Source organism: Oncorhynchus masou, chromosome 8 (genome assembly GCF_036934945.1).
Source record: "Oncorhynchus masou masou isolate Uvic2021 chromosome 8, UVic_Omas_1.1, whole genome shotgun sequence".
NCBI lineage: Eukaryota > Metazoa > Chordata > Actinopteri > Salmoniformes > Salmonidae > Oncorhynchus > Oncorhynchus masou.
In genome coordinates, this window is record NC_088219.1 from 19,493,021 (window position 1) to 19,519,579 (window position 26,559).

The 26,559-nt window shown below is 41.3% G+C and overlaps 1 protein-coding gene across 1 annotated transcript; it reads left to right on the forward strand.

Moving 5' to 3' along the window:
- Nucleotides 1-2,256: 2,256 nt before the first annotated feature.
- LOC135544332 (gamma-aminobutyric acid receptor subunit beta-4) lies at nt 2,257-25,016 on the forward strand. Its single transcript, XM_064971861.1, has 7 exons — nt 2,257-2,319; nt 6,541-6,761; nt 13,078-13,160; nt 19,507-19,644; nt 20,895-21,047; nt 21,451-21,707; nt 22,791-25,016. Exons 1-7 carry the CDS (start codon nt 2,272-2,274, stop codon nt 23,142-23,144), a joined length of 1,254 nt encoding a protein of 417 aa, XP_064827933.1. The 5' UTR covers nt 2,257-2,271; the 3' UTR covers nt 23,145-25,016.
- Nucleotides 25,017-26,559: the final 1,543 nt, after the last annotated feature.

The window sequence follows — 26,559 nt, forward strand, 5'->3', positions numbered from 1 at the left end:
CATTGAACCCAGTGGTTGAGATGGTTCTTCCCTGGCCACTACTAGAAAAAAGGGAAAGCTTTGGAGAAGTCCCGCAACAAAAGGTTGGATGTTACTCCCTTTTTTTACTGTTTTTTTCTGTGTGCATCTGGTCATTATTTTTGTGCTTACACTTCATTTCTCCTTCACCTGATCATCATGATTCCGTGGTCTGCTAATTGGGAAATGGCTAATTCATTCATTTTGAGGGTGACACATTTCCCTTGTGCAGAGATTTTGGATTTTTTACAGATCAAGGAGGGAACATTTGGGGTGAGGGGGGTGTCCTTGCTTTGAGCTCCGAAGTTGGCGCTGCATGAATTATCGGCAGTTGTCATGAACGTGAAAAACCTACAGTATGAAATAGCCCAACTTCTAGAACGTTTAAAATGCTTTTTTTATTTATATTTTTTTTACATGTGTAGGCCTATCCATTTTAATATCAGGTTACAGATTTAGATACATGATTTTTCTAACACCTACTTACACCTACTGTATGCAGATAAACTGTATCCTCATGTATGTTCATTGATTAAGCAGATGCTCCTATCCAGAGATAGTCACAAGTTAAGTGACATTCAGAATATATTTTTAGTGTCAGTACTGTCAGTATGTTTCTGCAGTTTTCCAGAAGAGTTGTCTGCACATGTCCTCATCTTCTCGACAGAGAGCTCCTAAAGTACAATTTAGTCATTTAGCAGACTCACTTATCCAGAGAAATAGGGTTAAGTGCCTTGCTTAAGCATACATTGACAGACTTTTCACCTAGTCAGCTCTGGGATTTGAACCAGTGACCTTTTGGCCCAAAGCTCTTAACTGCTAGGCTATCTGCCACCTGTGGTACATTGACCATGCCACTATTTCAGCATCACTCTTTGACACAACCTATGAACCTTTTAGATGGTGCATAAAACAGTATATGGACAGGTGAATTTGTTAAATATGCACACATTTTCAAATCAATTATTTATTGAACACAAGATTATACACAAGATGCACACTCGTCTTGCGCCCTGCAGTCACATGTTCAGCACAGCACTTCTTAAAACCAAAGATTCAACATTCGCTTTGACGAATACACAATGACAACTGCTATTTCTTATGGGAGCAAAGGTCTCTCAACCTGTTTCTTCTAATATCCTTGATTTTTAACGAAGGTTAAAGCACTCCCCGGGGCAAGGCTCTGTACAGGGCTGACTAACTCCTCACTACTAAGACAAAGGCCAAATTGAGTAAATGAGTCATACACAGTAGTTGAGTATACAGTATATGTGGATAATTGTAAGCCTTGTTTTTTGACCTCCCATTTACTATGACTAGGCCAACAGGTGCACGCACATAATGCCGTTTTAAGTTGTTATTTTAACCGACTCAACACAGATCTACAGTCCGTTATAGAATCCAGGCCACTTTATACTGAAGGCCAGTTATATCTGAATGTAACTAAAACTGAAGGAACATTTTCCTTGAATTATTCTCTTTGACATTGCTGAATATCAACACACTTTGACATCCCTTTCACTTTAATGTTTCAGTTTCTTGTAAGGAGAAAGCAGTAGGATGAGATAATACGATTACATGATTTGAGGGGGGGGCGAGAATATTGAGCGTGAAATTAGCATGGTGTACCTGAATGTCATATAGATTCAAATTTTATGAAGATTAAAGAAAGATTTAGTCCGATTTTATATGGCTGTTTAAACACAGTGACCCAAAGAGACACTCTTTCCGCCCAAAAATTGGATGTTACAATTAATTTGCCTCTTCTGCATTTTAGTCTTTTTGTGCCTCTTTATTCTGCCGCCCTTTTGGTCACTTTGCACATACTGTATGAGAACGGTAAATGGGTTCAAGTAATGCTGGTCTGTTTCCTTCATGCTTTCCTCCTGTGTCTCCTCTTGTCTATCTCGCTACAATCAATGGCCTACTCCTGCTCATATGAGGCTTGTTCCCACAGTTTTCAGAGAATGTTTGATTCAGTGATACTCTCTCCCAATTCAGAAATGTCCAGTTCTAGTTTCATGCATAATGCATCCCCCCCCCCCCCCAAAAAAGAGTTATATCATGGTTCATGCAGTAATGTCGTGATAATTCAATGAGATAACCCACCATGTGAAGAGAATTTGTTTTCCTACGTTATTTTTAAAACAGAGGTCAAAAGTGTATTTCTGGCTCAGTGTAAATAATCTGTGTGAGTTTGTGTGTGACTGCACGGCCTCCTGTGTTCCCCCAGGTGCCCCAGTCATCGTAGGAATGAGCATCAACATCGCTAGCATTGACTCCATCTCAGAAGTGAACATGGTGAGTTACAAAACCCCTTCTCTTACAGTAGCAAAGTCTATACAGTACATCCACTCAATGTATCAATTCTTATTTATAAGGGTACTGTAATGAATACTCTGGGAGAAAGAGGTGTAGATTCACACGCAGAGCGTGGCAGATGTTTATTAAGCCTTCGCAGAAGACAGGAATCGTGGTCACAGGCAGGCAATAGTCAAACACAGGTAGGCAGTCAAAAACAAACAATACCTCACAACCATATAAACAGAAAGAACTGAACTAAATAGGGAGCTGATGAGACCAGGTGAGAAACGAACGCAGGTGAAATCAATGAACAAAAATGAAAGAGAGGGCTATGTTCTAGAACACAAAGAAACAGGACTACGTCAAGAACACAAAGAAACAGGGATATGTTCTAGAACACAAAGAAACAGGGCTATGTTCTAGAACACAAAGAAACAGGACTACGTCAAGAACACAAAGAAACAGGGCTATGTTCTAGAACACAAAGAAACAGGACTACGTCAAGAACACAAAGAAACAGGGCTATGTTCTAGAACACAAAGAAACAGGACTACGTCAAGAACACAAAGAAACAGGACTACGTCAAGAACACAAAGAAACAGGGCTATGTTCTCGAACACAAAGAAACAGGGCTATGTTCTCGAACACAAAGAAACAGGGCTACGTTCTAGAACACAAAGAAACAGGGCTATGTTCTCGAACACAAAGAAACAGGGATATGTTCTAGAACACAAAGAAACAGGGATATGTTCTAGAACACAAAGAAACAGGGCTATGTTCTAGAACACAAAGAAACAGGGATATGTTCTAGAACACAAAGAAACAGGATATGTTCTAGAACACAAAGAAACAGGGATATGTTCTCGAACACAAAGAAACAGGGCTATGTTCTCGAACACAAAGAAACAGGGCTATGTTCTCGAACACAAAGAAACAGGGCTACGTTCTAGAACACAAAGAAACAGGACTACGTCAAGAACACAAAGAAACAGGACTACGTCAAGAACACAAAGAAACAGGGCTATGTTCTCGAACACAAAGAAACAGGGCTATGTTCTCGAACACAAAGAAACAGGGCTATGTTCTCGAACACAAAGAAACAGGGCTATGTTCTTGAACACAAAGAAACAGGGCTATGTTCTCGAACACAAAGAAACAGGGATATGTTCTAGAACACAAAGAAACAGGGCTATGTTCTAGAACACAAAGAAACAGGGCTATGTTCTAGAACACAAAGAAACAGGGATATGTTCTAGAACACAAAGAAACAGGGATATGTTCTAGAACACAAAGAAACAGGGATATGTTCTCGAACACAAAGAAACAGGGCTACGTTCTCGAACACAAAGAAACAGGGCTATGTTCTCGAACACAAAGAAACAGGGCTACGTTCTAGAACACAAAGAAACAGGACACAAGGTTGACTAAGAAAAGAAAAGCTGAACCTTACAGGTACTTAGTTGCAAACACTCAAATTGAATTAATTTAATGAACCTTGGACCCTTTCTTGATTTCTTGATTGTTCACAAAATAATATAATAATATAATCTGACCACATAAAGATGATCTAACAATGTGCAAGAGACTATAGTCGAGTTACAGTAATATCAATAAAGGGTTCAAGGGTCTTTGAGTGTTTGCAACGCAATACCATTTCAATCAGTCATATTTGCCCTTGCCAACATTAGATAACCATAGACATGTTGTGCATCTGTTTTCCTTGATTATATTACGCGTTAACTTGTGTTCATTAGAGAGCGGTGAGAAATCAGGCATAGTCTTGTGCATCCTTAAAGAAGACAATATGGCTGGTGTCTCAGCAATGACAGCATTCTGTCGCTCTCCTCTCCATTGTATTTTTTAAAAATTATAGTTGTATTTAGTGTGGCACAGTCACACTCAAAGTTCACTCCATCCACAAGGGCTTTTCTGGTGGATTTGTTATCCCTACAACATTGCCATTTTCTTTTTTCTTAATTTTACTAGGCAAGTCAGTTAAGAACAAATTCTTATTTTCGATGACGGCCTAGGAACAGTGTGTCAACTGCCTGTTCAGCAGCAGAACGACAGATTTGTACCTTGTCAGCTCGGGGATTTGAACTTGCAACCTTTCGGTTACTAGTCCAACGCTCTAACCACTAGGCTACCCTGCCGCCCCTGGGGTCACTAGAGAATTTTCATCCAGTTTCGACAGCAGATATCATCTGTAATTTGTTAGAGGTGGTCGCTAATGTATCTAGCTGTTTTCTTTATTTTTAAGCACATGCAAGTGAGGCCCTTTGATTTATTCATCTTGATGTTATTGTAGAGATTCATGTTGTACTCCTGTGTTTTGAAGGACACGGCGAGTTTTAGCTTATGCTGTATGTTATTTTGGTTTCCCTGGACATTTGAGAAGGCAGCATCAAGTGCAAAGCTGAAAAGGTTGAACAAACTTCTGGTGAACAAAGACAGATCAAAAACATTTGTCAACTTGGAAAACTCTTGATTATCTCAATGTGTGTGTTATGTCTAACACCATAACTTGTCTATTTTAGCTGTTCATTTGTGTACTTTGTCAGCAAGCCAACATAGTCACAGCAAAAGAATAACAAATTCCACCCCCAAAAATTGCAATCAGACATGTAAAAACAAATATTTCATGAAAAAAAAAACATTTCATTTAATTATATTTTTTCAGGATGCTGCAAATATATATATATTTTTATGGAAAATATAGACTAGCCTTTTCTTAGGGTAAGACTGAGAGAATGTAGGTCATGTCCAGCTGAATAACCACTCAGATTAGCTCTCAGTCCGCTTATAATATGTGACGTACATTATGGTTCACTTGTATTTTAAGACAATTATATTGAGATTTCGGGACACTGAGGTTCCCAGAATAATTGGCAGCATTTATCATGCAAAATTCAGAAGGACTGTACTGTCATCGGAGAACGTAGTCATCTTAACTTGGCCTTTAAATCACTTCCCTGTAAGTCTTTCCTTTCATTATGGTTCAATTGTATCCTAGAAAATCACTGATAGTGCTTTCTGATATTCTGTGCACATAATGATTATGATAATACATGTAATGGTACTATGTGTCTGGTGTCGGATAGGGCAAGTACAGTAGAGGTAACTTGTACTTCCCATAGTTGGAGCTTGGAGTTGGATAGGGCAAGTACAGTATAGGTAACTTGTACTTCCCATAGTTGGAGCTTGGAGTTGGATAGGGCAAGTACAATAGAGGTAACTTGTACTTCCCATAGTTGGAGCTTGGAGTTGGATAGGGCAAGTACAGTAGAGGTAACTTGTACTTCCCATAGTTGGAGCTTGGAGTTGGATAGGGCAAGTACAGTAGAGGTAACTTGTACTTCCCATAGTTGGAGCTTGGTGTCGGATAGGGCAAGTACAGTAGAGGTAACTTGTACTTCCCATAGTTGGAGCTTGGAGTTGGATAGGGCAAGTACAGTAGAGGTAACTTGTACTTCCCATAGTTGGAGCTTGGAGTTGGATAGGGCAAGTACAGTAGAGGTAACTTGTACTTCCCATAGTTGGAGCTTGGAGTTGGATAGGGCAAGTACAGTAGAGGTAACTTGTACTTCCCATAGTTGGAGCTTGGAGTTGGATAGGGCAAGTACAGTAGAGGTAACTTGTACTTCCCATAGTTGGAGCTTGGAGTTGGATAGGGCAAGTACAGTAGAGGTAACTTGTACTTCCCATAGTTGGAGCTTGGAGTTGGATAGGGATAGCAAGTTCAGTAGAGGTAACTTGTACTTCCCATAGTTGGAGCTTGAGTTGGATAGGGCAAGTACAGTAGAGGTAACTTGTACTTCCCATAGTTGGAGCTTGGAGTTGGAGTTGGATAGGGCAAGTTCAGTAGAGGTAACTTGTACTTCCCATAGTTGGAGCTTGGAGTTGGATAGGGCAAGTACAGTAGAGGTAACTTGTACTTCCCATAGTTGGAGCTTGGAGTTGGATAGGGCAAGTACAGTAGAGGTAACTTGTACTTCCCATAGTTGGAGCTTGGAGTTGGATAGGGCAAGTTCAGTAGAGGTAACTTGTACTTCCCATAGTTGGAGCTTGGAGTTGGATAGGGCAAGTACAGTAGAGGTAACTTGTACTTCCCATAGTTGGAGCTTGGAGTTGGATAGGGCAAGTACAGTAGAGGTAACTTGTACTTCCCATAGTTGGAGCTTTTGTTCATGCATAACAACTAGTTCTTCTTTTTCACAGGATTATACCATCACAATGTATTTCCAGCAAAGTTGGCGAGACAAGCGTTTGGCATACGCTGAGCTGCCCCTCAACCTGACTCTGGATAACCGCGTGGCGGACCAGCTGTGGCTCCCAGACACCTACTTCCTTAACGACAAGAAGTCCTTTCTGCATGGTGTGACAGTAAAGAACCGTATGATTCGACTGCATCCTGATGGCACCGTGTTATATGGACTCAGGTAAAGCTAACTTTCATTGGAATTCTACTGTACCTAAAGTGGTTAAAGTCTGGCCTGTAAGACAGGACTGGAAGAGACCTTGGGAACAGTGAGGCATGGGAGGAAATAGATCTCTGTTTAAATAGTACCACGACCCTCCTGCCTTTTAACCTTTCTCCCTTCCTTCCGAGAAATAAACAGTCTAGAGAATCACTGATGAAAACACAACTAACTTGAATTATTATTGCTGAATTCAATTGTAAGTAGTTATAGCCTGCCTTGACAATGACATGACATGCTAATACCTGACATACTGTATACAGTCTGGTCCATAAAGATGAGCAAAAAATACTGTATAAAATAAATTATACAAATACTGAGTGATATTGTATGCTCAAAGAATTGGGATATTGTTTTATACTAATACAATTGCTCAGAGAAAGGGATTGTGTTTAACAAGTAATATAACAAAATCTAAAAAAAGATAAGGGGGCAAATGATTGCTACCTGTTTACAGTACTCTAGCGGCTCAATGGTCAGACGAAATGTAAATGTAGCTCTTTGGCCACACACACCAGTGGTGGGTTAGGTGTTGAAAACAGAAGCATAGGCAGAAGTATCTCATACCTGCGGTAAAATATGGTGGTGGATCTTTGATGTTATGTTTTTTTTTCTACTAGTGCTGGATCCCTTGTTAAGGTCAATGGCATCATTAACTTTGCCAAATACCAGGGCATTTTAGCCTAAAACCTGGTTGACTCTGCAAGGAGCCTGAGACACTTGGCTGCAAGCGGATCTTCCAGCAAGACAATAACACCAAGCTGTAATCAAAATGGTTTAATTGAACACAAAATCAACATTTTTCAATGGCCATATTATTCTCCTGACATGAACCCCATTGAAAACCTGTGGTTAGAATTGAAGAGGGCAGTTCATAAGCACAGACGGAGGATATTAAGGATTCTGTACGGCAGAATGGTCTAAGATCCCTCCCAACGTGTTCTCCAATCTCCTAACACATTTTAGAAAAAGGCTCAGTGTCGTTATCCTCGCAAGGGAAGAACGCTAGAGTACTGTAAACGGGTAGCAATCATTTTCCCCCTCCTCTTTTATTAGATATTTTTGTATTACTTGTTAAACACAATCCCGTTCTCTGAGCAATTGTATTAGTATAAATAATATAATATCCCCCTTTTTGAGCATACAATATAGCTCAGTATTGTATACTTTATTTTTTACAGTATTTTTTTGGCACATCTTTATCAAGGGTGTTAATAATTATGGACCTGGCTGTACATATGGTGCACATGTTTGGGTTTTTAAATCAATGAATTTCCATTAACTCTATTTCTGGTGCATCATTTGTCTCTGGTGAATGGAGGCCTTGGAGGATAAGACAGAGAGTCCGTGCTCTTTGGGTTATGTAATGCTGATGTTTGTTGATTTGTTCCACAGGGCAGTCCCATTTTGAAATGTTTCAAAGCTAAAATCAAATTCAGCTGCAAATGTTAATTATAGGAAGCTTACAGCTAAATGCGCAGATGCTGCTGAAATGGCAACATGACTATGTTTTGCCACTGCTATTACCTCATTCCACTCCACAATCAGTGGACATGGCTTTTAGCTCTTGTCATGTGCTTTCCTTATTGTCTAGAATATTAAATATATCTTAGATAAGCCTCTGGAAAAAGATGTTGTTATTTTCAAGAATGGGGGACTTTGCACATGCCCATTGATATGAAATATAATAATAGCATGATCAGTGTCTGTAAGATATGGCAGTTGTCTCCATTCCCAAATGAACAAATAGTATAGCATACAATGGTATACATACTCTAGTATTCACTTTTTGTTTTTGCAGACTTTACTGAAGTCAGCAAAAACACTCGAATGGATACTGTAGTATTTACTGTAGTATAGTTTAGTATTTACAGTAAACTATTGTATAAATACTGTAGTAAAAGAACTGTAGTATATATTGTAGTAATTAATGTAGTGTTTATGCAGAATGTACTATAGTATTTACTGTAGTGTTTCTGCGAACTGAGGTATAATATTGGATTTACTGTATAGTCTTTTGGCAGACATCACTATAGTATTTGCTATAGTGTTTTAGTCACATTATCTTTGACATAGAAGTGGAGGCTTTCTCCTTGAGGAAACTTACTGAAGAAATACTAAAAGAGCTCATTTTCCATAACCTGTAGGTAGGAAGGTAGGTAGGACTGGGGTCTGAACGGATAGTTCAGAGCTTCTGCTCTTTTCTATAACCTGTAACAAACACAATCTATACTTGGCATGTAGGATTCTCACTTATGTGTGGCACAAATTGGTATTTTGGGGAGTGGGATGGGCGGGCGATATTTCAAATGAAATACTGTACTATATACAGTGTCTTCAGAAAGTATTCACCCCCTTGATTTATTCCCAAAAAATGTGTGTTACAAGGTGGGATGAAAATGTATTTAATAGTAATTCTCTGTCACTGATCTACACAAAATACTCTGTACTGCCAAAGTGGAAGAAGAATTCTAACATAAAATTTAAATAAAAACACTAATATATCTTGATTACATAAGTATTCACCCCCTGAGTTAATACATGTTAGAATCACCTTTGGCAGCGATTACAGCTGTGAGTATTTCTGGGTAGGTCTCTAAGAGCTTTACGCCGCTGGATTGTACAATATTTGGAACATTATTCTTTTTAAAATTCTTCATGCTCTGTCAAGTTATTTGTTGATCATTGCTAGACAGCCATTTTCATGTCTGCCATAGATTTTCAAGCCAATTTAAGTCAAACTGCAACTAGGCCACTCAGGAACATTCAATGACATTTTGGTAAGAAACTCCAGTGTATATTTAGCCTTGTGTTTTAGGGTATTGTCCTGCTAAAAGTTGAATTTGTCTGTAGGAAAGCAGAGTGAACCAGGCATTTCCTCTAGGATTGTGCCTGTGCTTAGCTCTATTCTGTTTCTTTTTAGCCCCCCAGAAACTCCCTAGTCCTTGCCGATGACAAGCATACCCATAACATGATGCAGCCATAACCATTCTTAAAAATATGACGAGTGGTGCTCAGCGATGTATTGTGTTGGATTTGCCCCAAACATAATGTGTTGTAATCAGAACATCAACTTTTCAGGACATAAAGTTAATTTCTTTGCCATATCTTTTTGCAGTTTTACTTTAGTGCCTTATTGCAAGCAGGATGCATGTTGTGGAATATGTCCTTATTTTCAATCTGTCATTCAGGCTAGTATTGTGGAGTAACTACAGTGTTGTTGATCCATCATCAGTTATCTCCGATTACAGCCATTAAAGTCTGTAACTGATTTAAAGTCACCATTGGAAATCCCTGAGTGGTTTCATTCTTCTCCGGGAAGTTAGGAAGGACGCATGTATCTTTGTAGTGACTGGGTGTATTGATTGTATGAATACACCATCCAAAGTTGAATTAATGACTTCACCATATTCAATGTCTGCTTTTTTTACCCATCCACCAAAAGGTTCTTTGCAAGGCATTGGAAAACCTCTCTGGTCTTTGTGGTTGAATCTGTGTAGTATTTACTGTCGTGTTTTTGCGGAGTATAGCGATTTTGCAGACATTTCTGTAGTATTTACTGTACTGTTTTTGTGGTCTGTAGTGTTTACTATAGTATTCTACAGTTTACTACATAATTCTATAGTAAGTACTGTTTGTATTCTATATATATAAAACTGTATTTTTTTAATGTGGGGACTTTCGTATTAATGAGAGAGTTTGATGATGTTTGGAAGTGAGAGGGGGAACTAATGGGCTGGTAAATGCTTACTTAATATGTCTCTTGGTGGAATCAGCTGTGGGTGCAGGGGAGCGAGGGATGAAGGGGTGGAAGTGGTAGCAGCTTCTCCTGCTGCCCAGAGGGAGTTGGTGAAAAGGTGGAGGAATGAATTGAGGAAATAATCATAAAGTGAGGACAGAATCCTGTGTAGAGTACAGAGGGACTATAGGGCAGTGCTGTTCAAAGCTGGGGTCATGGGGATTGCCAAATTTTAAATTCAAATCAACAAAATAAATGGGGTGGGGTGGGGAGGTATTAAGAGTACAGATTATTTTATGGGACAATATACAAACTTTTTGAGAAAGATAATTTGAAAAATAAAATGTTATTGAGGAAATGTATTTATTGGTTCTCTTAATTTTGATAAGCGAGATGAACATGTAATGAATTAAATTTGGGGTGAGGTGAGCCTCTATGATTTATCGTAAAGACCATGACCCCTTTACCTTTCACAGGAAGATGTAAAAAAACATACTTTCTTGTTAATTTGATTGATTGACCTGTGAGCTTCTTTTACAGTATAAGCCTGGGCTGTTTTCAGCAGGCATGACACAGGGACACAACAATGTTTTTATTGTGCAACAGAACGAATGTAGTAGTCACTATTGTACTGCACGAGACAAACAAATACAGCACACCACTTATTCCTGGCTATTTTGTTTTGCTGGGATAGGAGGAGGAGGTGGTGGCGCACTTCCCATCCAGAATTCTGTGCCCCAGAAAAAGGCAACAAAAAACCTTATAATCCCTCATCACCACAATGTCCCAGTTTCATCAATGAACCAGCCCAGACAGTGAGTCTGCAGTGAGGTTCTCACAGGGACCCACCCAGATGACTGGGGGGCTGCTGGGGGGAGAGGAGCATCTTGGGGCCCTTTCAAAGCAACACAGCCGCCAGAGCCCCAGGGGCCACAGGCTTTGTTTCTTCACCCAACATGTTGCAACTTTGCTTTACAGGAGTCATGTACAGTAAAGCTGTGAGATAGAAAACAATATGCAGTGCAGAGTGAAATGCCCTTCGTCTATGATATAGCCGGAGGGGAGTGATGATGAGGTTATGGTGTGTTGGGCCTTGGGGAGAGTCAGAATACCTTTGCTACGGCATCATGCCTTAACACAACAAAGTGAAGATAGTCAAAAAGTATGTCATCATAAAAGGTGACTTACTGTATGGAACTGTGTTCTGTTTTCATCATGGTTGTATAGCCCCTGCAGAAAACACTCCATTGTTGTTCTTTTGCACTCTATACACTTGTGTTTGACAGTAGTTGTAGTGGCTTGTATTAGCCTGCACACTACAAACCTCTTGCTATATGCTGAATTGTCCAGCAACCTAGAAGACGGCATGGATTTAGGCATCTTAAATTATGGATCCCAAATGTAAAATAGGCACCACTCTCCCTCGCCTCCTAAAACACACAAACACACAAACTGTGTACCTATCAAACTCTCTCTGTGAATGGGCAGTCCATCTAACACACAGGGGTGATGAGTTCCATTCAGGCAAAACAGTGAGCTCCGTATTTCATTTAAACTAGAAGCCTGAAAACAGGTGAAAGCTCGTATGATTTAACAGAGCAGATGTAATTATTAAAATGTGCTGCACTGGTAAATATATCACACACAAATCATCTGTAACCCGTGGGATTTTCCTAGGCTTCTGGATTTATTGGAATTGAATTTAATGAATATATTTATATATAGCAGTCAATCACAATTTAGTGTGAGATTAAAGCACTCAATGCACAGGTGCTAACATTTGACAAAAAAATGCTCAGCTGATTCAATGTATCCCAGGGGAATAAAACAAGCTTGCTATATTTGACTTTCTGCATTTGGTTGTTGGCTTTGGGGCTTGAATGCATTTGATGTTTACATGAAACGCTTAGGATGTACCTATGGTTTTGTTTGAAGTTAGTGGTTTAACAGTTTGAATTCATTCATGGTGTTTCTTCTATGGGTTGAAGTGTATATATGAAGCTAATATCTCCAGTGCATGAGGTTGCTGTCACAACATAGATTAGGGCTGTCATAAGACCTATGTGAGCACAAAAATGCTACTCACTGAGACACATTCATTTTGTATTACAACTTCTCTCTATTTGGAATCCACTTGCCTCAGTCAGAACACATTCCCAACAACCTCGCCTTCTGCTATTTCATTCATTTAAAATTCATAAAGAGCTGACCACGGCTATTATGGAAGGTCTCAAACAGTTGGCCAGATTATGAGAAACGAACCCACACGTATCTTTCTCTCCTTCCCCCTTCTTTTCTCATCCCTCGCTCCTAAGAAATAGACCTTGGACAGGTCTGTATGCAACACTAGACTGCCAATGATTGCATTTCCTTTTTTCCTTTTTTCAATACGAGACAACTGCCTAACATTACTCATTTAAAGATTCACATCGTGCAGTCAAGGCTAAGCTACAATTTCTTAAAGGTTACCAAGGTAACAGCGGTTCTCTCTACCCCCCTTTTCTCTCACACTCTGTCTCTGCTCTCCTTTTTTTCCAGAATAACCACCACAGCAGCTTGCATGATGGACTTGAGGAGGTACCCGCTCGACGAACAGAACTGCACCCTGGAAATCGAAAGCTGTAGGTGGACTTAATACAAACGTCTTCTCCCCCATTCCTCCCCACTCTGGCTAAGTAACACCCCCTCCCCCTCTCACAACTGTCTGCCTGGGCTTCTCAGGGATCTCAGCAGGAATGTCACCCTGCCACTTTCACTGGATAACACAGCTAGGGACAGCCCATGATCCCAGACAGTTAGTGTTTACATTTTCTTTTATCTCAAGTCTCTCTATACATTTAAAATAAAAGCCAACCTTTAGACCTGTCATACGGTACTGTATGTCTCTAGTAGCCTATTGAATTTCATGTTGTTTACTTCATGTTGTTTCTGTCAATATTTACAAAACATATTTGCAATTTAACATTTTGCTGTATAGGTTGCAGATGTGTAATTCACATGTTTTCTGAAACGAGAAGTCTTACAATGCATTTTAACTGCATTATAATGTGTTATGCCTGCAGGCTTGAGGTGTTACTGAGAGATAAAACCCAAGTAATTTGACCAGAATTCTCCATACAGTCTAACTTCACCCTCTAGCTTAGACTCCCTGGTGATTATGATGTAGCTCAGACTCCCTGGTGATTCTGATGTAGCTTAGACTCCCTGGTGATTCTGATGTAGCTTAGACTCCCTGGTGATTCTGATGTAGCTTAGACTCCCTGGTGATTCTGATGCAGCTTTGACTCCCTGGTGATTCTGATGCAGCTTAGACTCCCTGGTGATTCTGATGCAGCTTAGACTCCCTGGTGATTCTGATGTAGCTTAGACTCCCTGGTGATTCTGATGTAGCTTAGACTCCCTGGTGATTATGATGTACCTCAGACTCCCTGGTGATTATGATGTAGCTCAGACTCCCTGGTGATTCTGATGCAGCTTTGACTCCATGGTGATTCTGATGCAGCTTTGACTCCCTGGTGATTCTGATGTAGCTTTGACTCCCTGGTGATTCTGATGTAGCTTTGACTCCCGGGTGATTCTGATGTAGCTTAGACTCCCGGGTGATTCTGATGTAGCTTTTCTTGTGTAGTTTTCATTCAATAGGGTTTTCAGTACAATTATCTTAAGCCATCCCTTTAAATACGGAGTACCTTTTAATTAGAATTTTGTCAACAAACTCACTAGAATACACCTAATATGATCTACTAATGCTAGCGACCCTCAGGAACAACAACACAGACATGCCAGAGGAAAGAAAGGTAAACGGAATGGAATGATACAAAATGTTGGCAACATTGAAGGAAACTAACACTAAAGTGACAGTTATAAATGTATGTGGGTATTACTTACGGTGACTCCCGATAGTGGCTGATATTAAATATGATACAAATTGTACAGAGGCCTGTAGCTTGGGTCTCCAAATTTCATCCACGCAAATTATGAGGGCATACAATTAAAATTCAGGATAACGTTACAGCTGTTAATAGCTTACTACACTGTGGTAAAGGGTCCACAATAAATGCCATGTTGATATGATTTTGAGTATGCTTCTAAATATGTGGTACATTCAATTGATTGGACATGATTTGGAAAGGCACACACCTGTTTATATAAAGTACCACATTTGACAGTGCATGTCAGAGCAAAAACCAAGCCACGAGGTTGAAGGAATTGTCCGTAGAGCTCAGAGACAGGATTGTGTCGAGGGATAGATCTGGGGAATGGTACCAAAAAATGTCTGCAGCATTGAAGGTCCCCAAGAACACATTATCCTCCAAGACTCTTCCTAGAGCTGGCTGCCCGAGCAATCGGGGGAGAATGGCCTTGGACAGGGAGGTGACCAAAAATCCGATGATCACTCTGGCAGAGCTTTAGAGTTCCTCTGTGAAGATGGGATAAACTTCCAGAAGGACAACCATCTCTGCAGCTCTCCACCAATCAGACCGTTATTGTAGAGTGGCCAGACAGAAGCCACTCCTCAGTAAAAGGCACATGACAGCCCACTTGGAGTTTGTCAAAAGGCACCCGAAGACTCTCAGACCATGAGAAACAAGATTCTCTGAAGCATCACGTCTGGAGGAAACCTGGCACCATCCCTATGGTGAAGCATCATGCTGTGGGGATGAAATTTCAGTGGCAGGGACTGGGAGACTAGTCAGGATAGAGGCAAAGATGAAAGGAGAAAAGTACAGATATATCCTTGATGAAAACCTGCTCCAGAGTGCTCAGGACCTCATACTGGGGCGAAGGTTCACCTTCCAACAGAACAATGACCCTAAGCGCACAGCCAAGACAACGCAGGAGTGGCTTAAGGACAAGTCTCTGAATGTCCTTGAGTGGCCCAACTTGAACCCGATCGAACATCTCTGGAGAGACCTGAGAATAGCTGTGCAGCAACGCTCCCCATCCAACCTGACAGAGCTTGACACGATGTGCAGAGAAGAATGGGAGAAACTCCCCAAATACAGGTGTGCAAAGCTTGTAGCGTCATACCCAAGAAGACCCGATACTGTAATCGCTGCCTAAGGTGCTTGAGCAAAGTACTGAGTAAAGGGTCTGAATTCTTATTTAAATGTGGTATTTCCGTTTTTTTATTGGTAATAAATGTGCAAACATTTCTAAAACCCTATTTTTGCTTTTCCATTATGTAGTATTGTGTGTAGATTGAGTGGAAAAAAACTATTTAATCAATTTTAGAATAACAAAACAAAATGTGGAAAAAGTTGAGGGGTCTGAATACTTCCGAATGCACTGTAAATCTCATACTTCTCACTTTGATTCCACTGGCATTGTGATGGAGCCCTGGAGACACTGGTGGACTCCCCATAGGCAGTAGAGCCAATTGCCTCAAGCCTCACATCATCAAGGGGCCTAATGGGGCCCCTTGATGATTCTGTGTATATTGATGATACTGTGTGTATATATATATACTGCTCAAAAAATAAAGGGAACACTAAAATAACACATCCTAGATCTGAATGAATGAAATATTCTTATTAAATACTTTTTTCTTTACATAGTTGAATGTGCTGACAACAAAATCACACAAATTATCAATGGAAATCAAATTTATCAACCCATGGAGGTCTGGATTTGGAGTCACACTCAAAATTAAAGTGGAAAACCACACTACAGGCTGATCCAACTTTGATGGAATGTTCTTAAAACAAGTCAAAAGGAGGCTCAGTAGTGTGTGTGGCCTCCACGTGCCTGTATGACCTCCCTACAAAGCTTGGGCATGCTCCTGATGAGGTGGCGGATGGTCTCCTGAGGGATCTCCTCCCAGACCTGGACTAAAGCATCCGCCAACTCCTGGACAGTCTGTGGTGGATGGAGCGAGACATAATGTCCCAAATGTGCACGATTGGATTCAGGTCTGGGGAACGGGCGGTCCATAGCATCAATGCCTTCCTCTTGCAGGAACTGCTGACACACTCCAGCCACATGAGGTCTAGCATTGTCTTGCATTAGGAGGAACCCAGGGCCAACCGCACCAGCATATGGTCTCACAAGGGGTCTGAGGATCTCATCTTCGGTACCTAATGGCAGTCAGGCTACCTCTGGCGAGCACATGGAGGGCTGTGCGGCTCCCCAAAGAAATGCTACCCCACACCATGACTGAACCACCGCCAAACCGGATATGCTGGAGGATGTTGCAGGCAGCAGAACGTTCTCCACGGCGTCTCCAGACTCTGTCAAGTCTGTCACATGTGCTCAGTGTGAACCTGCTTTCATCTGTGAAGAGCACAGGGCGCCAGTGGCGAATTTGCCAATCTTGGTGTTCTCTGGCAAATGCAAACGTCCTGCACGGTGTTGGGCTGTAAGCACAACCCCCACCTGTGGATGTCGGGCCCTCATACCACCCTCATGGAGTCTGTTTCTGACCATTTGAGCAGACACATGCACATTTGTGGCCTGCTGGAGGTAATTTTGCAGGGCTCTGGCAGTGCTCCTCCTGCTCCTCCTTGCACAAAGGCGGAGGTAGCGGTCCTGCTGCTGGGTTGTTGCCCTAATACGGCCTCCTCCACATCTCCTGGTGTACTGGCCTGTCTCCTGGTAGCGCCATCATGCTCTGGACACTACGCTGACAGACACCGCAAACCTTCTTGCCACAGCTCGCAATGATGTGCCATCCTGGATGAGCTGCACTACCTGAGCCACTTGTGTGGGTTGTCGACTCCGTCTCATGCTACCACTAGAGTGAAAGAACCGCTAGCATTCAAAAGTGACCAAAACATCAGCCAGGAAGCATAGGAACTGAGAAGTGGTCTGTGGTCACCACCTGCAGAACCACTCATTTATTGGGGGTGTCTTGCTAATTGCCTATAATTTCCACCTGTTGTCTATTCCATTTGCACAACACATGTGAAATTTATTGTCAATCAGTGTTGCTTCCTAAGTGGACAGTTTGATTTCACAGAAGAGTGATTGACTTGGAGTTACATTGTGTTGTTTAAGTGTTCCTTTCGTTTTTTGAGCAGTGTATATATAAAATGTTAAAAGTACTTCTCCGCTTCAGGCCCCCCCCCATGCTCCGTTCGAGGCATAATAATTCAAATAAATCCACGTCAAAGTCTGTCTCTTTAAGCTAGAGATATCTGTTTTGGGCTGCGTCTCAATCCACCACATCCACAAATGTCGGCCTTTCAAATTTCCGGTGGAAGGTGGCAGAGCTACAGCGGTGATAGCAAATGCCTAGCTACAGGATTGTTTCGCTTGCACAAACTGGAATATATTCTGTGATTCATCCGATGGTATTGAGGAGTTTACCACATGAATATGTGCTTCGACGATGTTGTCCCCACAGTGACCGTACATACACATCCAAACCAGAAGCCATGGATTACAAGCAACATCCGCACTGTGCTAAAGAGCTGACGCTTTCAAGGAGTGGGACACTAATCCGGACGATTTTAAGAAATCCCGCTACGGCCTCCAACAAACAGGAAAAGCATCAATACATGACTAAGATTGAATCCTACTACGCCAGCTCTGACGCCCATTGGATGTGGCAGGGTTTGCAAACTATCACGGATTAGGGAAACCCGGATTAAGCTGCCCAGTGATGAGGTTACCAGACAAGCTAAATGCCTTCTATGCTCGCTTCGAGGGTAGCAACTCTGAACCATGCATGAGAGCACCAGCTGTTCCAGATGACTGTGTGATCACGCTCTCAGTAGCCAATGTGAGTTAGACCTTTAGGTTTAGCATTCACAAGGCTGCAGTGCCAGACAAATTACCAGGACGCATACTCTGAGCATGCGCTGACCAGCTGGCAAGTGTCTTCACAGGCATTTTCAACCTCTCCCTGACCCAATCTCTAATACCTACATGATTCAAGCAGACCATCATAGTCCCTGTGCCCAAGAATGCCAAGGTAACCTGTCTAAATTACTATTGCCCCGTAGCACTCACATCTGTAGCCATAAAATGCTTTGAAAGGCAAGTAGTGAGGGTGGGCAACAACACATGTGCCACGCTAACCCTCAACACGCAGGCCCGTGCTTAGTCCCCTCCTGTACACCCTGTTTACCCAAGACTGTGTGGCCGCAAACGAATATATCACCATTGTTAAGTGTGCCGACGACACGACGGTGTGTAGGCCTGATCACCAACAACAATGAGACCGCCTACAGGGAGGAAGTCAGAGACCTGGGAGTGTGGTGCCAGGACAACAACCTCTTCCTCAACGTCAGTGAGATGAAAGAGCTGATCGTGGAATATAGGAAACGGAGACTGCTGAACAGTTAATCACATGGCTACCCTGACTATTTGCATTGACCCCCTTTTTATTTGCACTGACTCTCTTGCACCAGCTCTATGCACAATCACAGGACTACCCACACACTCACAACATATTACACTAACACTCCAACACACACACATACACTACATACGCTCACACAAAACACACACACACATGCACATTGACGCCACACACACACTCACACATAGACACACTTTTTTTTAAATTATCTATCCTGATTACCTAGTCACTTTTACCTCTACCTACATGTACATATTATCTCAATTACCTCAACTACCTTGTAACCCTGCACATTGACTCGGTACCTGTGCTCCTTGTATGTAGCCCTGTGTTTGTTATTTTATTGTGGTACTATTTCATTTTTTCTTTTTAGCAAATTATTCTTGCTTTTCAACTCTGCATTGTTGGGAACGGGCTCATAAGTAAGCCTTTCAAAGTAAAGTCTATACCTGTTCTATTTGGCGCATGTGACAAATACATTTTGATTTGTTGTCATACAGTTTAGCTAAGTGGGTGATCATGTTACCAAGGGACTGAAGGCTTATTCTCCTCTGCTTTGGTCCATTCTGCTTCCCTAATGTCAAAGGTGAGATATTCTACCAGTACTGAACCTGTTCATTCTCCTCAAATCCCCTCCACCCATTCTCTGTAACCTGAGACAGATGGGTACACCACAGACGACATTGTTTTCTACTGGCACGGAGGTGACACTGCGGTGACGGGGGTGGATAAGCTGGAGCTTCCTCAGTTCTCCATCGTAGCCCTTCGCCTGGTGTCCAGGGAGGTCAGGTTTACCACAGGTAAGGCCTCCACACCTCATATCTGTGCTGAAGGGGTAGTAATACCATAACAATACATTCTAAGAAATATGCAAAAATACATTTGAATGGTCCTGTATGTACATGTTAGTTATTTTTCAACTTAACAATGATAGAATGTAGGCTTGCTTGTAGGATTAGTTAAACTGTCAGTCCAGTCCCACTCACTGGTTTGTGTTATTAATGTTATTCCAATGGGTAGCACTTCCAACTAGCTGCTTAACACTTTAGAGAACATTTCCTGCAGAATATTTAAAGTAATCTCCATGTGACAGTTAACTTGAGTTAATTTAGTAGTCTAGTCTTTAAGTAGTCTTGCCCTTGTGTGTGCACTTTGTTTATTTATATTCACGAGGTATAGCAGAAAGGAATAAAATATGTATGCCCGGATATTGATTCATTAAAAGATTTACCAGACCAGGGAGATGAAAGGGTCATTTTTCATTGTGTGTAGCACACAGTCGATTGCCTTTTAAATTAAAACCATCATGACTATCTTAGGCCCTTTCTCTCATTTTGATAAAGTGGTCATACAAACTCCCTTGAGGGAATTAGTTATGCATTCATAGCGGTAAACATTTCTCTCTCGCTGAAGTAGGGGAAAGTCAAAGCCACAGGGGAATCTATCTTTCTCATTAACAACTTGTTGTTGAGCTTGTTTGAATAATCAATAGATTCGATGCAACCAATTAATGTCTCATCATAACGAGCTGACATTTTTCTCTGCAACATGCATTAATGTTAAGCGCCATAGGTTCACCCCACTAGCTACATCAGTCTCATGTGGGTTCCTCCTCCTCACTTAAGTAGTGAGAAGACATGCTCTCCAATTATGGGCCTTTTTAAATCCCCTTTTGGTGATATTTAGAGGACAGAGAAAGTGCTAAACAGAGAAAAACACAGCAGCTCTCCATGACAATTCTCAGAGGGATGCTGGAGCTGCCTGCTGAGATGGGGGGGCTTGCAGAAAAATCTGCTGTGCTTGCGACTTTCTGCCATGTTTAATTGGAATCGAACTTGTCCCTGGAAAGGAATCCATTGCTTTGGGGAAATGAAGTGCTCAGTCTGAACAAATGGAGAAATGACTACCCCGCGCATTGTCAAAGTGCAGACTTTGGAACTCATAAATTGTGCCAGTGGTTCATCCTTTTCTGCACTGATGTGTTTCCTCTGCCCCTCTCAATCACTCCATCACTCCATCCTCTCTCCTTCTCTCTTGTTCTCTGGGAAAGGTTCCTATCCCAGGCTGTCGTTAAGTTTCAGGATTAAAAGGAACATAGGCTACTTCATCCTGCAGACATACATGCCCTCCATCCTGATCACCATCCTCTCCTGGGTCTCCTTCTGGATCAACTACGATGCCTCTGCAGCTCGGGTGGCCCTGGGTAAGACTCCATCTCCATTGCAGTGTTTCAGCAACACAATGTATTCTCAGTGAACACAGAGGGCAAGGTTGTCCTCAACGTTTCTCACAGGTTTGCTCTAACATGTTGCCGTACAAAATGCTACGCAAAGCACAATTTTGAATCGCCATAAACAGATTAGTGACCATCTCCCACTTACAAAAAGTAGCCATTACTACCACTCATAATTTTCACTTTCCATTGAAAACAGAAAGCTATAAATCTAGCCAGCAGGAGCAACTTGTCAAACAATGTTTAGAGGCGCACAAACTTCCCACTCAAAATCATTACCTTGCACTTTGGACCAAATATTTTACTTTAATGGTGAGGACTACTGATTTATATCTAATAATAATGTATTTATGTTTGTGTTTGCAATTTCCAGGTGTTACAACGGTGCTCACCATGACAACCATTAACACCCACCTTCGGGAGACCCTCCCAAAGATCCCGTACGTGAAAGCCATCGACGTCTACCTCATGGGCTGTTTTGTGTTTGTGTTCCTGGCCCTGCTCGAATATGCCTTCGTCAACTACGTGTTCTTTGGCCGGGGCCCCCAGCAACAGAAGAAAATCCACGAGCGGCTGAACAAAACCAACAACGAACGTCCGCGATATGAAGAGAAGCGCCTGAGGGAACAGGTTTGCATCTTCAGCTTCCTTCTTTCTCTCTGTATCAGATTCAGAATCCTAGCGTAAAACAATCATTGTTTGTTTTTTGGAGAATCCCTAGCACATTCCTATCACAAGACTGCAAAATACGCATTCCTTTATGTTGGTTTGACGTAAGACAGTACTTTCACAAAGCTGAGCAGCAGCTCCAGCAGATACATATACAACAGCCATCCTCCATTGCTTTTTCTCCAGCACTGACTCTTTGATTTTAATGAACATTGTTTTTTTGGTTTTGAGATATACTGTAGTTGTTCATTTAACTCCATTCCTATTCCCCTCTCAGGTTGTTGTCTTTGTTTTGGCTGTGGACTTGATTCAGTCTGTGCCGTCCTTGGAGTTCCATTTTTACCAACATTCACCTACTTTTGCCAAATTTGAATGTGTATGCAGGCAGAAACATTAGTATTCAGGGGAAAATGCTAAAACGGTCCGACTGAATGAAGCCCCTTGTCTCTGTGTCTGAAATATGACATGCCATGCTTATGCAAAGTTGTTCTTGTTATCCTTATGTTTATGCATCCTGTATTTTTAAGATGTGCTTAATTGTCAGTGTTTTATAGGCGTTTAATGTTGAATATTTTTTTTTTTCCATTGCAAGGACTCCATTGCCACGCCGTTTCAAACCAACACCCTCAGGTCATATACACAGAGAAGAAATCTGTACCTCGAGGAGCAAAGAAAAGTTGGGGTACATGCATTTAGAAATCATATGAGCTGTGGGACTGCAGCCTAATAGAGGTCTGATAAAATGGTTGATAGAGCGATGGCAATTAATTTGTGTCAATTTACTCTCAGTGAAAAAAGCACCGTAAGGCATCTGCTATAAGGGAGAAAATGGGAAAAGTGCATAAATTCAGAATTCTTTAAAGAGGCATGAAAAGATTACATTTCCTTCCACATCATCATTACATTTGCTTTAGCTTGAAAATTGGAAATGAAAATGAAATGGGTGGGTGCATGTAGATTATTATTATTAGGGCAGTTTGGGGTAATGTCACCGTGTTCTGCTTCTCCTTGACATTCTCCCTCTCCCCTCCTCTGTCCTCCAAGGTGGATGCTTATGGGAACATCCTGCTCACCACATTGGAGATGAATAATGAGGTGATGCCGTCAGATGTGGGAAGTAGTGTCAGTGACTCCCGGAATTCAGTGATGTCATTCGACAGCTCCGGGGTCCAATTCAGGAAGCCCATGGCTCCCCGCGATGGCTTCAGCCACCACTCACTGGACCGCAGCGCCATGCGCAGCAGGGCCAACTGTCGGCTACGACGGCGCTCCTCCAAGCTCAAGCTGAAAATCCCTAATCTGGCAGATGTCAGCACCATTGACAAATGGTCCCGGGTCCTTTTCCCCATCATGTTTGGATTTTTCAACCTAATCTACTGGTTGTACTATGTGAATTGATGTGCATCCCACTAGGAATCATGGGCCATATTTTGAGAGCACATTAAATTGGCTTTGATACAGTTGAAAATATGTATACACATGTACAAGTTGATACATATGTATATGCATATTTCTATATATTATATTTCTATATACACGTGTGTGTGTGTAAATCTGAAGGACTTTTCTCCTGTATAAAGCATTATTACAATGACTTGAATGTTTAAGAATAATTGCAAGAGAAACATTACAAGCCTTTGAAATGTCTCCTGAAACAAACGAACTAACTAACTAACTAACAACCATCAAATCCCTTTGGGGGATTTTGGAACTAAAGACTGCATGATATTTTTGCTAAAAAGAAAGCGAAAGCTCTTGAGAGAAGAGATGTCTCAGAGTCTCATTGGCTTTTTATTGATACTCTGTAATCAGCGTCCTCTACTGCAGCTCATCAAATCAGAGGTGGATTGTGTGTTCAGGCACCGGCAGAGTCCCTTATATCCAGCTTTACCCCCCCCCCCCCCCATCTCCCATGGATAACATGCAGGAATTCTCCACTTCTACTCTGTACAGCAACCTTGTTTGGATTATGTGTCGTTCCTTGGATTCTTTCGAGTGACATTGTTCTCTTTATGGGACATCAGCTCTGGTACAATGCTGGTCTACATTGGGGCCCATCAGGATGGGATGTTAGATCACTGTGTTCCTTTCCAGAGTCAGTGCAAACTTCTCTTCATTTCTCTTCTCATGTTTGTTTTTAGAGCAGTTCTTTGGGGTGTTTTCATTATGGTTACAAATATGATGATTATTGTAATTTTTTGTCACTTGTTCTAGAGTTAGCGCATTATTATAAAAAGACTCACAGGTATGAATTAATCATTTTGTTTGAGAAATAGACATATACAGTACATTTTGTCATCCAGTATCCTCAAGGACATAGTTGGAAAATATAATTGTACTCTTTCTTTAACTTCCTGTGCTTGATTCATCTGTAGATACAGTATTCATTGCCTCATATCCAGATTTGTGTTCTGTAAGGAAGGAAAGAAAGACAACTATAGTGAATTATTTAAAGTTATTCCACTATAAAGATGTGAGAAAAATACTGTGCATTAAAAAGAGATATCGCCATTGTTTATTTGTTTGATATTGAAATCAACATTTCATTGCATTGTGGGACCTGTTGAACTACTCGGTAAAAAAAGAAAAGGAAAAAAAAGAAATCACCCTTAGAATCTCGGGTACTGATATTATAGTTCCTATGAAACATGCTTGTCTTAAATTCAAATTGACTCTATTTATTTAAGAGTTGTAGCAGGGGGGCGGGATTAGCAAAAAAACTCAACCTCTCACACTCGGTAACACTGCAGACCCACCCACCCTTCAAATGTCACGGAGGGTCAAACCCAGAAGATCAGAAACATCATTAGAATCTGAAGAAAGTGTTTTAAGTTTCTAGAGGCAAGACAAGATGTGTGATAAATAGCCATGAACTAAAGAGACAACCAAAAAGGCCTATAATCCCCATTCAATTTTTTGATTTTGCTCTTAAAGTCACTCATTTCCATCGGCTCAGATCCACTAACCAATGATATGTCCACTGCAGGGTTGATGCCATGTTGATCCAAACTGTAACTTTACAGGAGAAAAACAATACCTTTTTTTTCATTATTTGGTTATGTCTGGAGTGAAGCGGAGAGCAAATGCATTCATACATTAAAACGGGCATTTACAGACTATCTCCATGTTCAAACTAGTATCGCCTTGATTCAACAATGCAATGAAGTGCAGTGCATTTGATATTCATGCTAGGGAATGACAAATTCCTTTAAGATTCCTCCAAGATTTAAATGAAGAGAGCAGAAGACACATTTCCGTTGTTGGCTGTAACTATGGACATTAAAGTTGTATTGTAAATGTGGTTATGACTGAAACATCTAGAGCATTATTGAATCAGAACCTACTGGGTTTGCATGATAGTCAAATGGCACTAGATGACCGAGGGAAGCGAAGTCACAGATCAGATACAGAGGTAGCCAATAAAAAGAGATGGGGGTCCTTTGGACATTCCAGAGGATAGAAGAGGAGAAAATGTTGAGAGCATCACAGTTAGTGCCTTGCACATTGCAGTGACTAATCTCCTCAGAGCTCACTGATGGGCTCCCCTACGTTCCAAGAGCTTCTCTCTCCAACGTCTCCATCCCCTGGCCGGGCTGGCACCAGACAGGCAGGATACGGACCTCTAATTGGGAGCGCCAAGCCCCATGGAAGGCTAGCACAGGACAGGATGCACCACGGGGCCGAGAGAGAGTGAGAGATGCAGAAAATACAGAAAAAGAGAGAGCGTACAGATGTTGGATCTTCATTTGAGTCTGTTTGCTACAGCAGGAAAAAAATCCTGCAGCAATAGGAAATGTGAATTATAATGTGGATTATAATTAATGGAGATTTTTGTAGGGGTTGATACATTTTTCAGAAGGGAAAATCAAGTCTGAAATTTCTAAATTGAAATGACAAACTTCAGGAGTCTTTTTAAACCTCAAATACACTACACACACCGCAGGAAAGTTCTCATGCAACAAAGTGATCAAATTAAGATCCTACATCTGTAGTATGGAGCAGATACAAGATCTTGGATCTTGACACTTTTCACCCCAGTAAATTGGATGCATAGAATTAGGAATTTAAAAAAATGTTAAAGGATCTATATGGTTGGATGCCACTCCAATATTCTACCTGTCACAGTGGTAGTCGTGCCACCGATGACGATTAGCCTCTGCAACACATTTGAGAGAAAGTAACCAGAGTTTGCACTAAATCTAACCTGCAGTGCCAGATTATACTACAGCAGAAAATGAAGCAGTACAGGGACTAAAGGTTAAAAAGGGGAGTTTCTGTTTAATCTAAAGCAGAATCAGTGGATGATACTAATCTGTAGGACGTCACTCGCCGTTACTCAGGAACCTGGCGTCAGATTTGAAGGAGCTTCTGCACCCTATTGATCTATGTCAGATTAGTCTACATAATACTTCATAAACATGACATAACTGTTGTTGTAACCTTACATCTCCTTTTGACAAACGACCCCTGTGGTGTCACATATAAGTATGTATGTTTGATAGTGTCGTTAGGATTCCCATGAATGGTTTTAACATGGATTGTGTCATGGTTAAGATGGCATTGTATAGGCTTTAGCCTTCAGAATTCAGAATGAACCCAGTGCCATGTTGCATTTACTGTAAGATATTGTTCACTTTGTCCTTAATTTCTCATTGGAGACATCGAAAGATCTGATCATATCGTCAGAGTAGCCAGATGTCCAAACAGATCTTAGACAGGAAGCATCGAGATCTTGCACCATCTTGCAGTTTTTGTTATTTTGTTATTGTCCACAGCCTGTAGATAAAATGTTGAGCTCTATTGATTTTCATCT